At 35.3% G+C, this 17,194-nt stretch overlaps 2 protein-coding genes across 2 annotated transcripts in view; both read left to right on the top strand.

Annotated features, from left to right (window-relative positions):
* Positions 1-239: 239 nt before the first annotated feature.
* On the top strand, positions 240-6,055 carry LOC109063665 (annexin A13-like). Its single transcript, XM_019080698.2, has 9 exons — positions 240-294; positions 418-588; positions 718-751; positions 2,488-2,567; positions 2,809-2,877; positions 3,969-4,070; positions 4,189-4,264; positions 4,887-4,999; positions 5,292-6,055. The coding sequence occupies exons 2-9, from the start codon at positions 478-480 to the stop codon at positions 5,409-5,411; spliced, it is 705 nt and encodes a 234-aa protein (XP_018936243.2). The 5' UTR covers positions 240-294; positions 418-477; the 3' UTR covers positions 5,412-6,055.
* A 2,200-nt stretch (positions 6,056-8,255) lies between these two features.
* LOC109063613 (zinc finger MYM-type protein 2-like) overlaps positions 8,256-17,194 on the top strand; it is a 44,207-nt gene continuing 35,268 nt past the window's right edge. The window contains exon 1 of the mRNA XM_042714112.1: positions 8,256-9,485. Coding sequence (XP_042570046.1) covers positions 8,413-9,485 — 1,073 coding nt within the window. The 5' untranslated portion in view covers positions 8,256-8,412. The remainder of the gene's footprint in view (positions 9,486-17,194) is intronic.

Genomic DNA, 17,194 nt, shown 5'->3' with positions numbered 1-17,194 from the left:
TAAAGGCCATCCGCAAAGCCTGCAAAGGTTTAGGTAAGGCGCTTAAGTCAGTCTTTTTTATTCAATGTTTATTATGTTTATCGAAATAAATCCCCCATACAACTACAGTTCTACATGCAGTTAGAGTTAGTCTGCTATTTACAGGAAATTTTTCATCATTTGAGGATACTTTTGTGGTCTTTCTATTTAATTATCAACTAACTAACAAGCAACATAAACATCCTAGCCAATCGAATCGAACAGCACATAAGAAGACTGGAGATCAAACATGCATACTTTGAGAAATATGATGATGTGAGTATTCTGAAAACATCATTCTATGTCACACGGAAATTGGAGCATGGTATCTGGACACCTTTTAAGAATAAAGAGCATGCACCAACAGCTGTGTGTTTTTTTTTTTTTTTTTTTTTGGAAGAATTGGTGGAGGTTTTGAAGAGTGAGCTGTCTGGTAATTTTGAGAAGGCCATTCTTGCCATGTTGGATCCTCCTCATGTGTTTGCTGTTAAAGAGCTCAGGAAGGCCATGAAGGGCGCTGGCACAGACGAGGATGTCCTGGTGGAGATTCTGTGCACTGCTACCAATGCTGTATGTCATTTTGTTTTGAATTGAAAGGCTCTGCAAGTTCCTGTGTTTGCCACCATTCCCAAAGCTGGGACAAATGTTAGTCCATGGAATGAGTCATTTACTACTTCTTGTTTTTTTTGTTTTTTACAGGACATTGCCACTTACAAAGAAACCTACACCTATGGTAAGAATGACTTAAACAATGTACTTTCAACACTACCAAACTGAAAAATTCCACATACTGCATTTAGATTTTTAAATTCTCTTTACTATTGTCTTAAAAATTGACTTACGTAACACTTTACTTTGTTACTAATTACAATATAATATAAAATATTACAATGTAATACAAAATCGACACTTAGAGAATTATGCTATCTTTGTGTCTGAAGGCACATTCACCTTACAAAGCAAAGATATCTGGTATATACTGTATAAGATGGGCCTCAACACTTGACACAGATTTCAAGAATGATAACGATCGACAAATGTGAAAAGTCTAGCGCTTAACAGCACAACACAGTAGTAACTAACAATAATGACACAACAACAAAGATTTAAATGAAAGCCTACAGTAAAAAAAAAAAAAAATCTTATAACAGTAACCACATGATTTATTCATGCTGCAATACATGCTGGAAACTCACAAACCCTTAACATTTCAGCAAAAATTGTTCAGTTTAAATTAAATTTCTTTGTTCAGACAGCTATGTTTGACTAGTTGGGAGAACATTTGAGGGAATTCTTCGTCTAACTTGGGTTTTTATGTAGTTTCAAGTAATTTACATTTCTTGGTATTTGTGACTCAAAAGGTTCCATAACCTGGAAAATATGTAGTTGCTTTTTTACAATGAAAGTTTTTAATTTCCTGAATTTTGTACATATAGCTTTAGTGGTCGACCGATATATCGGCCGATATTTGGCATTTTTCAAATATCGGCATCGGCCGATAAGTTTTTCTGCTTGGCCGATGTGTTCGAGGCAGGACTTTTATTTTAACGGCGCTGAGAAAGGCAGCTCACACAGCTCACATCCTCCCTCTTGTTTACTGTTATCGTAGTAACAGTTCTGTCTAATACAGATAGAAGTCTGTCTAATAATCAGATAGAATGGTTAAACAAAGAAATTAATGTATACAAAAAGTATTATAACTAGCGATTGCTTTTAAATTATTAGTAATAGAAAGGCAAACATTATGATACTTTCTCGTTTGCCGACAGCATTAAGCAAATATGCATTTACATCATTTAAACAAATCTTTGAATGACTAACAAACAATTAAACAAACAAACCAAACTTACTCAAACCAATTCATCAGATATATCTAATTAAATTTTCATCCATATCCAGCATGATCGCGTGTTCTCTGTGTGACGGCTGGTCCGTGTGAATTAAATGCTTTAAACTTTAAACTTGTGATTTCAAGTTATGCTGCGCTTTATGCATTTGCCCACTTGTCATATTCATGTCATTTTCTCTGTGTGCTGTATGTAAAATGAATGTTACCCTGGCTTTATTTAAAAAATAAGATTCCCAATGCACACAAGCTTCCCAGAATACTGAGTGCCCTGTTGGTTACAGTGTTTACTTCCCTTTTAATTATATTTTTATTAAATATTTATTTGTGAAAAATACTTTGTCATCTAAAGTATAAGTATGTTTATTTTACACATTTATTTTATAACTATCCAAAAGAATCACACCCCTATCTTGATAGCTGTGCCCACAAATTTACAAACATGCTATTCAACACAGGCTCCTCCCCCATCACTACTGAATACGCCCCTTACTGGTGATTGGCTACAAGTGTGTTTTGGTGCTGGGTCCGATCCACTTTCAACAGCGTTTCTCAGAAATCACTTACTGCTCCTTTAAGCAAATTACTTTTAGTAAGCATCAACTGTATGTTGTTGCCTACAGTGCATGACAGGGATTTGGAGGCAGACATTGAAGCAGACACCAGTGGGGATGTTAGGAGACTACTAACACTGCTTCTCCAGGTAAATCCTCTTCATTCTGAATCAAAATGGTTGCTTAGGTCTTACAAAATGACCACACTGCAGTCCTGAGCAGCGTAAAGTGCTCACTGTTGGCCTTTGCTTAGTACCCCTCCCTCTTCCTCCTGTCCCTGTAGAGCAGCGGGTCAGATCCCCTTTCATTAGATAAGTAGTAGCAGGATTCAATGACTTAGATTGGATTTCACTCTCTCGGTCAAAGGTGTCAATACTTTCTCTCTTGTAGGGTAACAGAGACGAGAGCTACGAGGTGGACGACGCACTGGCAGAGCAAGATGCCGTCTCACTGTTTGAAGTAGGAGACATTCAACACAGTCACATTTAAATATTCATACGTGCCCCTTGGTTTTAGGAAACGTCTGGAAACATACATGTGGATAACATCTAAAATATGATTCTTTTACTCACGTGTAACTTTAGACACACAAAACTGTTACATATCCTTTGAGATTCAAAGAATATTGAATTTAAAGGTGATTTTTATTGGATTTATGCTACTGTTCAAGGGTTTCTGGTCAGCAATTTTTTTAAATGCTTTTGAAAGAAGTCCCATATGCTTACCATGGCTACATTTATTTGTTTTCTATTTTAATATATTTTAAAATGTATTTTAACCCTATAAATAAAAATCTAAAATAACTGTTTTCTATTTTAATATATTTTAAAATGTATTTTAACCCTGTGATGAAAAGGCTGAATTTTTAGCAGCCATTACTCCTGTCTTCAGTGTCACATGATCCTTCAGAAATCATTCTAATATGTTGATTTTCACAATTTCTATTTATTATCAATGTCAAAGACATTGTTGAGCTGCTTCATATTTTTGTGGAAACCTCGACCATTTTTTACAGGTTTTTTTAATGAACAGAATGTTTAAAAAACAACATTTGAAATATGAAGAAAGTAGTAATTGCTATATATTTATTTATTTATTTCTGGCCTCAATGTTTCAAATTCTAGTGTGTAATATTTATTATCATGTTATTATTAATATTTTAATAAGTTAATATTAACAACACATTAGCATGTCTACAGTTCTCTGATGTCACTTAATGGTCACATGACATTCCATTCGGGTAAACAAATATATATATATATATAAACATAAACATATATTATAAATTAACAAAATATATATATATATATATATATATATATTATTAAATGTTTAGTTTAATAGTGAAAGTTTTATTGATCATTAGCTTTTTTAACAGCTCACAAACCCCCTGCAGTTTCCTTGCAAACTCCAGTTTGGGAAAACCTGGTCTATCTAAACATACAAATATGTGTGTTAGATTGTACAAATAACTGAATGAATGAGATCACCCTGTAGTCACACATCCAGTTCCATTTCTGTTTATTAACAGATGTTTAATTCTCTGTAAGGCTGGAGAGGGCTGCTTTGGCACAGATGAGTCAACTTTCAGCTTCATTCTGGCCACCAGGAACTACTTACAACTGCAGGCCACATTCAAAGCTTACGAAGCCGTGAGTTTGTTCTGTTCTTTGAGCTTAAGGCAGTAACTTATGTACAATAAGTTGTGTTCGTTTTCGTGTAACAGCTTTGGATTACTTTTAGATTGTATTTCACCTTGTTCTCCCACAGATTTCTGGAACAGAGATTTTGGATGCAATCGATAAGGAAACCTCTGGAACTCTGAAGGACTGCTACACTATGCTTGGTTTGTATTAAGCATAGGCTTTGTCCAAAAAAACAGCAATTGCATTTTTTTAACATATCCAACTGCATTTTGTAGTATGAACAGCCAGCAAAAAAAATTACATGAAATCTATTCTTTGCGGTGGTGCCTAAACTTTATAATGTGCCTGGATTCACCCATTTTCATTGACACTAGCTCATCCTCAGACAATCCAAGATGTAGGTTTTTCTCGTCTGAACAGATTTTGAGAAATTGAGCATTACATCACTTGCTCACCAATGTATCTTCTGCAGTGAATGGGTGCCGTCAGAATGAGAGTCCAAACAGCTGATTAAAAAAACAACAACACACTCTTTCTGATGGCACCCATTCACTGCAAAGGATCCATTGGTGAGCAAGTGACATAATGTTCAAGTTTTCTATCTGTTGATGAAGAATCAAACTCATCTACATCTCGAATGGCCTGAGGTTGAGTACATTTCCTTTAAGTCATTACTAAATGCAGACACAACAGATTAGGTGCATTGTGAACAAAGGCAAAACTGGCATGGTAAAATACAATGATATTAGTGTTTCCAGTTTTGATGATATGCATAGTAATTCTACAGTGCTAACTGGTTCCCATGCTCCATCTAACCCATAGTGAGGTGTGCTAAGAACCCCCAGCTATGCTTTGCCCGGAAGCTGAATGCCGCTATGAAAGGTGTCGGAACTGATGAAGACACTCTCATCCGCATCATCGTGTGTCGCTCAGAGGTATAATACCAGTTCATCTTATCAAATCATTTTTCACAAAATAAAATAATAATAGTTAAAATCTCACTGACCACATACTTTTGAACGGTAGTGTACTTTTGGTTCAGTTGGAAATTAAAGGTCAAATGTATGATGCCAGTGTATCAGGTCCTCCATATATCATAGACACTGATATTTAGCATTAAGTATGTTGTATACTGCATGATGAAGTATACTGTTCTGTTATCACACGGAGGTTAGATTAGACCATCTTATACAACAACCAGTAATGGACACTCTTCTGTTTGAATAGATTGATCTGGAGACCATTAAAGACATGTACCTGGAGAAATATGATGTGTCTCTGAAAGATGCCATCAGCTCAGAATGTGGTGGAGATTTCAAGCGCCTCCTGTTGGCCATCCTTCACTGAGAGAAACACAATCTGAGTGCTCATCATGGAACAAGGAGGCTTTCACTATTTTAACAACCAAGGCAAACTAACATGACTTATTTTCTATCCTATTGTCTACAAACATGTGTTGATAAAACTTAGTTTAAAGTGGAAAATTAGTAACACAATCTTCAAGTACAATATGTTTAATATTAATGTTTTATTACACTGTGCAAATATGTATTACGTATAGGCCTATATTATGAAGATGTATAACAGCACTCAAAAATCTCATGAGCAGCTGTCCTCACAAACAGAAACATGCATTTGTGTCCAGTTTCTGTGACATTCCTTATTCTCGAGGCAAAATTGGCCAGTTGAATTTGTTTAAGTGGAGTCTTGTGGTGTCCAGGATTACAAGATAACATTGGTGCATTATGATGATTAGAAGTTGAGAAGTTAGAACACAAATAATATAAAGCCAGCACTTTTATTTTCTGTCCAGTAGCAGTCGTGATACGCCGCCAGTATTTTGCCACACTAAAACCTCACATTTTTCCTGTTTTGCAAAATGTGCATGACAATGTGAATTCTGAATATGTATGTGAATGACTTTGTGAAGCATGTAGAGAAATGCTAAAATTGCAATGTGACATTTACGGTCTGCAAAACAATTGCTTATCTATGAGACTTCTGCAGCCAGTTTGTCCACTTGTGGTAAAATATCAGGATTATTGAAGCAACAGGTTTTACTCACCCAATAAGTATGTTGTAACTAACACAAAAGTATATATATATATATATATATATATATATATATATATATATATAGATATATATATATAATATATTACAGTATATTTTAATATATCTTTAACACAAGAATACAGGCAGAGTTCTGCTGTTCTCCCAACAATTATATTTTATCAGATTAATATGAAGAGCATTCACACATTCAGTATACTGTGTAGGGCAATGTGTCATTCAGTGTAAGTGAATTGCAGGATACTATTTAAATGAAACAACGTTTGACATGAAATGGAATCTGGAGTAGTAAGTCCTAACACAATTGTATTTCACTCTATAAAGTAATTAACTGAATAAACCAAAGCAGCTCAAGTTACTAGATGAATTAGCATTATTATTGTGTAATTTTCTCATTATTCACATATACCGTATATTGTTACTTATCTTAATTCACACTTCAACATTATTGCTGTGGACAAAAAAAAACAAAAAAAAAAAAACAAAAGTTTGCACATTCTTGAAAGCATGCGGTTAGGTTAATAATAATAATAATAATAATAAAAGCCTTTGTGAATAAAATGAATGAATAAATGTAAAATATCATGGACACACATTATCTATATATAATATTATATATATATATCTACTATATATATATATATATATATCATAATATATATATATAATCTATTATATAAATATATTACTGGATGAAATAATTAGTAGGCCTAATATCCTATATTTAGAAACTTAAAATAAGAGTTGAATATTTTTATAATTCTGAAAGCTTTAATTTGATTTATAATTATTTGAGTTACTCTTAATCCAGACACTTGTTTACTGTAGTAGTAATAATAATAATATAATAATAATAACCTTTTTGAAAACAAAACTTTGTCATTATCCTACAGAAGATCAAAAGTGCACCGTTTTTGTATATATATATATATATATATATATATATATATATATATATATTATATATATTATATTATATATATATATATATATATACATGGAATATTTTAATATATTACAGTATATTTTAATATATCTTTAACACAAGAATACAGGCAGAGTTCTGCTGTTCTCCCAACAATTATATTTTATCAGATTAATATGAAGAGCATTCACACATTCAGTATACTGTGTAGGGCAATGTGTCATTCAGTGTAAGTGAATTGCAGGATACTATTTAAATGAAACAACGTTTGACATGAAATGGAATCTGGAGTAGTATGTCCTAACACAATTGTATTTCACTCTATAAAGTAATTAACTGAATAAACCAAAGCAGCTCAAAGTTACTAGATGACTAGCATTATTATTGTGTAATTTTCTCATTATTCACATATACAGTATATTGTTACTTATCTTAATTCACACTTCAACATTATTTCTTTGGAAAAAAAAAAAAAAAAAAAAAAAAACAAGAGTTTGCACAGTCTTGAAAGCATGAGGTAGGTTAATAATAATAATAATAATAATAAAGCTTTGTGAATAAAATTAATGAATAAATGATAAATATCATGGACACACATTATATATATATATATATATATATAATATATATATATATATATATATATATATATAAATATATATATATATATATATATATATATATATATATATATTTTAATATATTACTGGATGAAATAATTAGTAGGCCTAATATCCTATATTTAGAAACTTAAAATAAGAGTTTAATATTTTTATAATTCTGAAGCTTAATTTGATTTAATAATTATTTGAGTTACTCTTAATCCAGACACTTGTTTCTGTAGTAGTAATAATAATAATAATAATAATAATAATAACCTTTTGAAAACAAAACTTTGTCATTATCCTACAGAAGATCAAAAGTGCACCGTTTTAATATGTAGCCTATATGAAATTCAGCGCGAGCATTAAAGCCATGGCTAAACAGCTTTTTTTTTTTAAGTTGTATTTATTTTTGCATGAGTATGATAACATATCAGTTATAAAGTATCAGTGTTAGGTTAGCTAAAATCAAATAAAAGGGCATTTACATCAAATTAAAGATATTTCTATCTTACATTGAGCTCGATTCTTTGGATTGATAGATCGCATCATGCTGCTTGCGCAGTAAACGGTAGGTGGCGGTATGTTTCTGTGGCGCTCAATCCGCTAGTATCTCAAAGAAGAAGAACAAAGAAATCCTGAGAACACTCGTGGATGCGTGTACAGTTCAGCAAGTCGCTTTAAATAATTGTTCATTTGAGCTTCTTTTCAGTCATGTAGTATGACCCTACGAACGCCTTGAACATTTATGATACAGAAAGAAAGAACAACGGATTTTGTTCCCATGAATATAATGTTTGACCTAAAGTGTGAAAGCTCTCCAGGTGAAAGAGGAAGAGACGGAAGAGGAGAGGCCACTTTAACAGCGCAAATATCCAGGAGTGCGAATGTCTCATCAGCGGATTTGGACGAATTGGAGCACAACCGGAACGAATCTAGTACTATAAAGCAAACAGTATGGGCTGTGAACTGTTTTAAAGCCTGGTTGCGTGAAAAGCAGCTGACAGTCGACTTTAAAACCGTAGACAAGTCGGAGCTAAACCTGATGCTGCGGGAGTTTTATGGCTCTATTCGGACGAGCAAAGGAGAGTTGTACGGCATCAGAAGTTACGTCGCGCTTCGAGCTGGGTTGAATCGGTTCATGAATGAGCTTCCCCTCAACCGTGCGTGGAATCTGATGCAGGACACCGAATTCAGGTCCGCCAATAATGTTTTCAAAGGCGTCGTTAAGCAGATCCGACGCTCCGGTAGAGACACAACAACACATTACCCCCCTATTTCACCTGAGGACCAGCACCTACTGAAACATTCTCCTGCACTGGACCCTGGCAACCCAAAAGGCTTATTAAATAAGGTCTGGTTTGACATCCAGTTACATTTTGGACTCAGGGGTAAAGAGGGCAACCGACACCTGCAGCCAGACTCGTTTACTCTGAACCGAGACCCAAACGGATTCAAATACTTCACGATGACATTAAACGAGGATACGAAAAACATGCAGGAAAGGGAGAAGAAAAACCCTAGGGCTATGCATGAAGAGCCGGGTAATCCTCTGTGTCCAGTTGCCTCTCTGGAGAAATATCTGAGCAAAATTCCAGCAGACGCAGAAGCGCTGTATCTGCAGCCCAAAAGGAGGTACATGGTCACCGACGAGATGTGGTATACTGCAGTTCCTCTGGGAGTCAATTATCTATCCCAAATGCTGCCCAAAATATGCAAAGAGGCTGGCACCAGAACGACCTACACTAACCACAGTCTGAGGGTCACTGCAATCCAAAGACTGACTGAATCGAGGGAGATCATTGCGATATGTGTGCAGAGGTATGTTTAGCAAAACAACATTCCAAAAACAAACACTCACTCTGCAGAGAACGTTTTTTTTTTTTTCATTTATTAGATGCACCTGCAGCATATTAAACTGAAACCATTTTTTTTATTTGAAAAGCAAAAACAAGTTATTTTACAAAAATCAGCAAACTGCAACAAAATAGGAGGCATGAACTATCCAGTCATCTCCGATCACCTGTAAGCAGAAAAGGGTTGGAGAGATGGAAAAGAGGAAAAAGACAAGAGCTTTAAGGGGGAGCTGTAACATAGCCAAACATTTATATGTGGGCTTATAAAAATATGGGGTGATAAAATATATATTAGAATCAAATGTATATACTGTTAGTGTTAGTATGGGCCTACTTGTTTTTAATTTTTTTTTTTTTATAGCCCGTGATGATAATACATTACAAAAACATTGTAAAAATTGAACTTATATTGCTCAGATTACAGCATCATACATCTATGGCAAGCCGTTTTATCTTAAAATATTCCCAGCTTTACATAATTGCATTTTTACTAGTTACAATTCAATTAGAAAGCTCTACAATTAAATTCTTACTAGTAACAATTAGGGTTGAGAATCGAAAATCGATTCCGATTCCAGAATCAGATACGTAAGGTCAGGAATCGGATACTTGTTGTTAAATTAAAATTTGATTCTGCCTATCGATTCCTATGCACTTTTTTTTTGGCTTGCCATACACGCCTTCAGGTTGAACACAATTTTTTTCCTATGAGGGTGAGGAATTTTTGACGAATCACACTACAGCACTTTTATTATTGTGCTAATTGCCAATTGTGAGCAGAGTGTCAATCAGTGCATTGGAGAATACAGCGAACATGAATGTAAAGAAACAAAGTTGCTTGTCAGATTTTCCTAACAAGTGATCATAATTTTTTAAATAAGCCCCAAAAAAACCGCAACCCGGAATTTTTTCATGCAACTTAACAAAAAAAAGAAGTAGGGGTGCACGATATATATCGGCCGATGATTAATGCACATCTAGTCAGTAAAGCATGTTCTCTAATCAGCGGTAAATACCATCAGGTGCGTGATTTCACGTGGAATCCAGTCATAAAAATGGAATTCACAGTTTAATGTGGAATGTCACAGAATTTGTAAAATTTTAAATGAATTAATAAAAAAAAGGAGGTCATTACACTTAATCAAATCGCGATATAGACTAGTATCTGTAAATATTGAGTCACAAAAGTCTATTTAAATATGAATCCTCCATGTTCTGTGTGTCTTTGTTAATGAATGGCGCAGACGTGTGGTTTTGTTTATTACACACATACTGAATCGTGTGACGCTTGCAGTGTTTTCAGTGTCTGCTGTCTCTCTAAATGAGGACGTAAACACATGATCAACATCTCCAGAACTGCTCTGAGAGTCGCTTCATGAGTATTTGACCATTTGATTTAAGTTTTACAGAACTGTAAAGGTATTCACAGCAACCTGTCAAAATAAAAGTCTGGTTCTATTTTTCAGTAGAATGTACATAGCCTACTACTACAACTACTAAAATGAAACAAACATAATTTTTTAAGGAATAATCGCACAACATTTCTTCTTCAGGTTTTAATTTTTTAATAGTAAATCCCCTTTGTTTGCCTAAAAATAAAGTTTGCTTAATTTTCAATAATTAAAAGATAAATTAAATTAATGTTTTATGCCTTCAATTGATAACCAGAAAGATTTTAATGCACAACACAGAATTTCTGAGGGAAAATAATTCATAAGGCTACTTTAAGAAAATATAATATAAATTAAGTTGTTTTATGCATTCAAATGGTTAGACATGCTAAAACAGAATTTGTTAACAATAATAATAAAAAAAAATGGTAAGAAAAAAATAAAACATTTCATAGGGCCAAAAACATAATTTTTGTTAAACTTTTAATAAATTGATGTGAAAATGTATAAGTTTCATGATTTTTAATTAATTAGACATTAAAAACAAAATAATCACCTCATCCGATGATTAAGTGGATAAAATAGCCTTGACAGCCTTGGAGTGTTACAAATATTGACTTTGTTCGCTCTTACCGGACTCGTGTGTGTGATGTATTGTGTAAAAGAGGAAAGAATACATACAAAACAAATCAAAGTAAAAAAAATTATTATAGACTAAAAATCTTTCTAAACTTAAAATGCATTTTTGCCCCGTTTGTGTTGTTTTACTACTTACACAATTATTTAAAGTATAAAACATTGTTATTTACAATACACAGACTGCTTTTTAATCATATTTTTAGGGGTGACAAGAGACCCCTTTGTTAAACATAATCCACTAAATACTCACTTTCTCATTACAGAGAAAAACTACATTTGAAAAAAATATATATAAGCTGTGAAATTTAACTTGCTGACTGTATAATTTAGCAGCAAAAACAATATCTTGAAAAAAAAAATCTTTGGTTCACATTATACAATTTAAACATTTATTCTGTTAACTATTTGTATTATTACAAAATACATTCATGAAAATAAGACCGAAATCATGAGAAAAATAAAAGCTTCTAACAATCTTTCTGTGTGCAAAACTTTGATAATGTGAAACGCTTCAAACAGAGTGGCACAAAGCTGTCAGAGTTGAGAAAGAAAACAAGGGTGTATTGAATCCGTGCATCGACAGCAGCTACTGCCGCCAGTCATTAATATTAATCAAAGAACAAAATAAACGAAAATCCCTCCCTGATCTTGACTGAATCACTTTTGTAACCTCAGTTTATACACTGCTCAAAAAAATTAAAGGAACACTTTGAAAACACATCAGATCTCAATGGGGAAAAATAGCATGCAGGATATCTATACTGAAATAGACTGGGTAATTTGTTAGGAATTAAAAGATGCCACATTGTTTAATGGAAATGAAAATTATCAACCTGCAGAGGGCTGAATTCAAAGACACTCAAAATTAAAGTGAAAAAAGGATGCAGCAGGCTAGTCCATTAAGCTGAAATTTTATTGCAGTAACTCAAAATGCTACTCAGTAGTTTGTATGGCCCCCACGTGCTTGTATGCATGCCTGACAACATCAGGGCATGCTCCTAATGAGATGAAGGATGGTGTCCTGGGGTATTCCCTCCCAGATCTGGACCAGGGCATCACTGAGCTCCTGGACAGTCCGAGGTGCAACCTGGCGACGTCAGATGGACTGAAACATAATGTCCCAGAGGTGTTCTATTGGATTTAGATCAGGCGAGTCTGGGGGACATTCAGTGGTATCAATTCCTTCATCCTCCTGGAACTGACTGCATACTCTTGCCACATACTCTTGCATTGTCGTGCACCAGGAGGAACAAGGACCCAATGCACTAGCGTAGGGTCTGACAACGGGTCCAAGGATTCCATCCCGATACCTAATTGCAGTAAGTGTGCCATTGTCTAGCCTGTAGAGGTCTCTGTGTTCCTCCATGGATATATGCCTTCCCAGACCATCACTGACCCACCACCAAAAACCGCTCATGCTGAACAATGTTACAGGCAGCATAACATTCTCCACCGCTTTTCCAGACCCTTTTACATCTGTCACACGTGCTTAGGGTGAACCCGCTCTCTTCTGTGAAAAGCACAGAGCGCCAGAGGCGGACCTGCCAATTCTGGTGTTCAATGGCTAATGCCAATCAAGCTACACGGTGCCAGGCAGTGAGCACAGAGCCCACTAGAGGCCGTCAGGCCCTCAGGCCACCCTCATGAAGTCTGTTTCTGATTGTTTTCTCAGAGGCATTCACACCAGTGGCCTGCTGGAGGTTATTTTGTAGGGCTCTGGCAGTGCTCATCCTGTTCCTCCTTGCACACAAAGGAGCAGATACAGGTCCTGCTGATGGGTTAAGGACCTTCTACTGCCCTGTCCAGCTCTCCTAGAGCAACTGCCTGTCTCCTGGAATCTCCTACATGGTCTTGAGACTATGCTGGAAGACACAGCAAACCTTCTGGCAATGGCACATATTGATGCGCCATCCTGGAGGAGTTGGACTGACTGTGCAACCTTTGTAGGGTCCAGGTATCGCCTCATGCTACCAGTAGTGACACTGACCCTAGCCAAATGCAAAACTAGTGAAAAACAACCAGAAAAGATGAGTAGGGAAAAAAATGTCAGTGGCCTCCACCTGTAAAACCATTCCTTTTTTGGGTGTTTTCTAATGGTTGCCCATCTAGTGCACCTGTTGTTAATTTTATTAACACCAAAGCAGCTGAAATTAATTAACAACCCCCTCTGCTACGTAACTGACCAGATCAATATCCCAGAAGTTTAATTTACTTGATGCTATACTCTTGATTAAAAAGTGTTCCTTTAATTTTTTTGAGCAGTGTATTTTATTTACCTGTTGTTCAGAGCTGACTACTGTAATGGCAATTTGCATCTGTGTATGCGATTTATTTTGGAGATGCATTCCAATATAATTTATCCTTATTTAGGGTATAGGCCTATTATATTTTGATCTGCAGCTTAATAAAAGTTTAACAGAAAAAAGACAAAAAGTAGCACTGCATGTGTTTCTGAATATTTATTTAAACATTGTATAATGATGAAAAACCACAAACCTGACAGGTTTAATTAAAATACGCAAATTCCTTCAGCACACATTTCAATGCAATATTTTTACAGAGTTTTTTTTAAACTGTGTATACAATATATTTATGTTTAATTAAGCTATAAGCGATATAGCACTATAAATTCTTAATTAATTTGCAACAAAACTATAAAGTCCCAACACTGAATAGGGCTATTATATTGTGGTCATTGTATTTTGATTAATAAAATAAAAAATATAAAAATTACAATACAAAAATTAAATTTAAATTACCCTGCTCCTAAACAAATAAAGCAGTTATTTTTTATTTAGTTAAAAACGGGCCAAAAGAGACCTCCAAACTACAAAAATTTTCTCAGAATTCATTTTTAATCCCTGCATGATCGTTTACACACCCACAAGTTGTTCTAACCCTGCATGTATAATGCGTAGATTCCTGTTGAATCCTGTTAGGAGTGGAAACCTTCGTCATTTCATCCATGGGTAGACTGCTCCAAAGTGAATCAACAAAGTTGCTGAAAACTGCCAGAAGATCGGACTCCCCGGAAGGGGAGTCGCGAGGTTTCCAAGGTGATGGGTGTCTCCAGGGAACTGCAAGTTAAGAGAAGCGCACTTTTTGGGTGTGGAAGAGGTTTTATCTGGTTTCCCGGTAACACCCCTTTTGGTCGGATTTACCAGTAACAAGGCATATAGTTTCAGCGGGAAAGTGTTTCTTTGACCCAGTGACACCTCATTTGCATATTTTATGAATGGCGTGATTATCTGAAAACAAAAAACTATACAAAAAATATTATGATGCATTTTAGGATCACATACTGTACATAATTGTTTGAGGAATAAAAAGCAGATCATTTTGATACCAAGGATGAAACATGTAGAAGATCTTAAAGCAGAGATAAACTCATATACCTGAATATAAGCATTAAGAGTCTAACTAATACAAATAAAGAATTGTAACTAGGCTACTACAATAGTGAAACATACAAACAATACATGCATATACTAGATACATTTGTAATTGATTAATTATAGTCTAAATGAATAAAATGTGTGTGTGTGTTGTGTATTGTGAGAATGTGAGTTGGCTGGTCAGGCTGGCCCATTTGGCATCGAGGGCTATCTAGTTATCTCGGAATGTGTTTGAAGTTGGATGGGGAGACCCGAGAGCTGGTCTGCTCAGTATCTTCCAGATAATGGGGGTAAACTTTCCCATTAAGCACTAATATAAATGTATACCATGGGGCCAGATTCTGTCTCCCTACAACATAAAGCCCAATATATATTAAATTTGTAATTATTTTTAAAAGTACTTAATTACTTATGTAAGGATATGTAAATTTATATACTTATTTAGTTTAAATACTTATGTAAGGATATGTCAATTTCAAGTTGGTAAACTAATTAATTAATAAGGGGGAAAAAAGTAGATCAAGAATCGTTCTGGAATCGGATCGTGACTCCCAGAATCGGATCGGATCGAGAGTTGACTAATGATTCCCACCCCTATTCTTGGCACAATACATAATTCTGTCTTTTTTACCCCAAATGCAGCGATTATACCCTGCTAACAGTGGGAACAACAACAGTGCGCACAGTAGGTCAATATCCACTGTTACCCAAACGCTTTTCACCTGTCTCAGCATGTCTCACAGTTTCCCTTACTCCAATTGATGCAAATGAGTAAACAGACAATTCTACACTTGTTATCGTACATTTTATATTATTATTATATTTTTTAGATTTTAAAAAAATGTATCGATTGACAGCCCTAATTTTAAATAATTGCTAAAAGCTTCATTGGCCAAAAAATGAACTTTTCACGAAAAAAAACAAAAACAAATTTAGATCCTGACACAAAATGACCACCTAACATTAATAACAAAATGGCCTCACATGCAAGGAAATTGCTACAAAGAATATTGTACCTGATAGAACCTTTTACCGGATCATCAAGAACTTCAAGGAGAGAGGTTTGACTGCATTGCACGTCCCAGAGTGTCCAGCAAGCGCCAGGACCGTCTCCTCCTGAGGAGTCAGCTATAGAATCATGTCACCAGCAGTGCAGAGCTTGCTAAGGAATGGCAGCAGGTTGGTGTGAGAGCATCTGCATACACAGTGAGCCCAAGACTTTTGGGAAATAGCCTGGTGTCAAGAAGGGCAGCAAATAAGCCACTTCTCTCCAAGAAAAGAGTCAAGGACAGACTGAAATTCTGCAGGAAGTACAAACCTGATTCCAAAAAAGTTGGGACACTGTACAAATTGTGAATAAAAACAGAATGCAATGATGTGGAAGTTTCAAATTCAATATTTTATTCAGAATACAACATAGATGACATATCAAATGTTTAAACTGAGAAAATGTATCATTTTAAGGGAAAAACAATTGATTTTAAATTTCATGGCATCAACACATCTCAAAAAAGTTGGGACAAGGCCATGTTTACCACTGTGTGGCATCCCCTCTTCTTTTTATAACAGTCTGCAAATGTCTGGGGACTGAGAAGACAAGTTGCTCAAGTTTAGGAATAAGAATATTGTCTCATTCTTGTCTAATACAGGCTTCTAGTTGCTCAACTGTCTTAGGTCTTCTTTGTCGCATCTTCCTCTTTATGATGCGCCAAATGTTTTCTAAGGGTGAAAGATCTGGACTGCAAGCTGGCCATTTCAGTACCCTGATCCTTCTTCTACGCAGCCATGGTGTTGTAATCGATGCAGTATGTGGTCTGGCATTGTCATGTTGGAAAATGCAAGGTCTTCCCTGAAAGAGACGACATCTGGATGGGAGCATATGTTGTTCTAGAACTTGGATATACCTTTCAGCATTGATGGTGCCTTTCCAGATGTGTAAGCTGCCCATGCCACACGCACTCATGCAACCCCATACCATCAGAGATGCAGGCTTCTGAGCTGAGCGCTGATAACAACTTGGGTTGTCCTCTTTAGTCCGGATGACATGGCATCCCAGTTTTCCAAAAAGAACTTCAAATTTTGATTCGTCTGAGCCTTGGCCCAAAGAAAACGCCTGCACTTCTGGATCATGTTTAGATATGGCTTCTTTTTTGACCTATAGAGTTTTAGTCGACAACGGCAAATGGCACGGTGGATTGTGTTCACCAACAATGTTTTCTGGAAGTACTCATGAGCTCATGTTGTGATTT

Source organism: Cyprinus carpio, chromosome A24 (assembly GCF_018340385.1).
Source record: "Cyprinus carpio isolate SPL01 chromosome A24, ASM1834038v1, whole genome shotgun sequence".
Lineage (NCBI taxonomy): Eukaryota > Metazoa > Chordata > Actinopteri > Cypriniformes > Cyprinidae > Cyprinus > Cyprinus carpio.
Note: the sequence above shows the minus strand (reverse complement) of the source record. Positions and strands in the feature narration are given on the sequence as shown.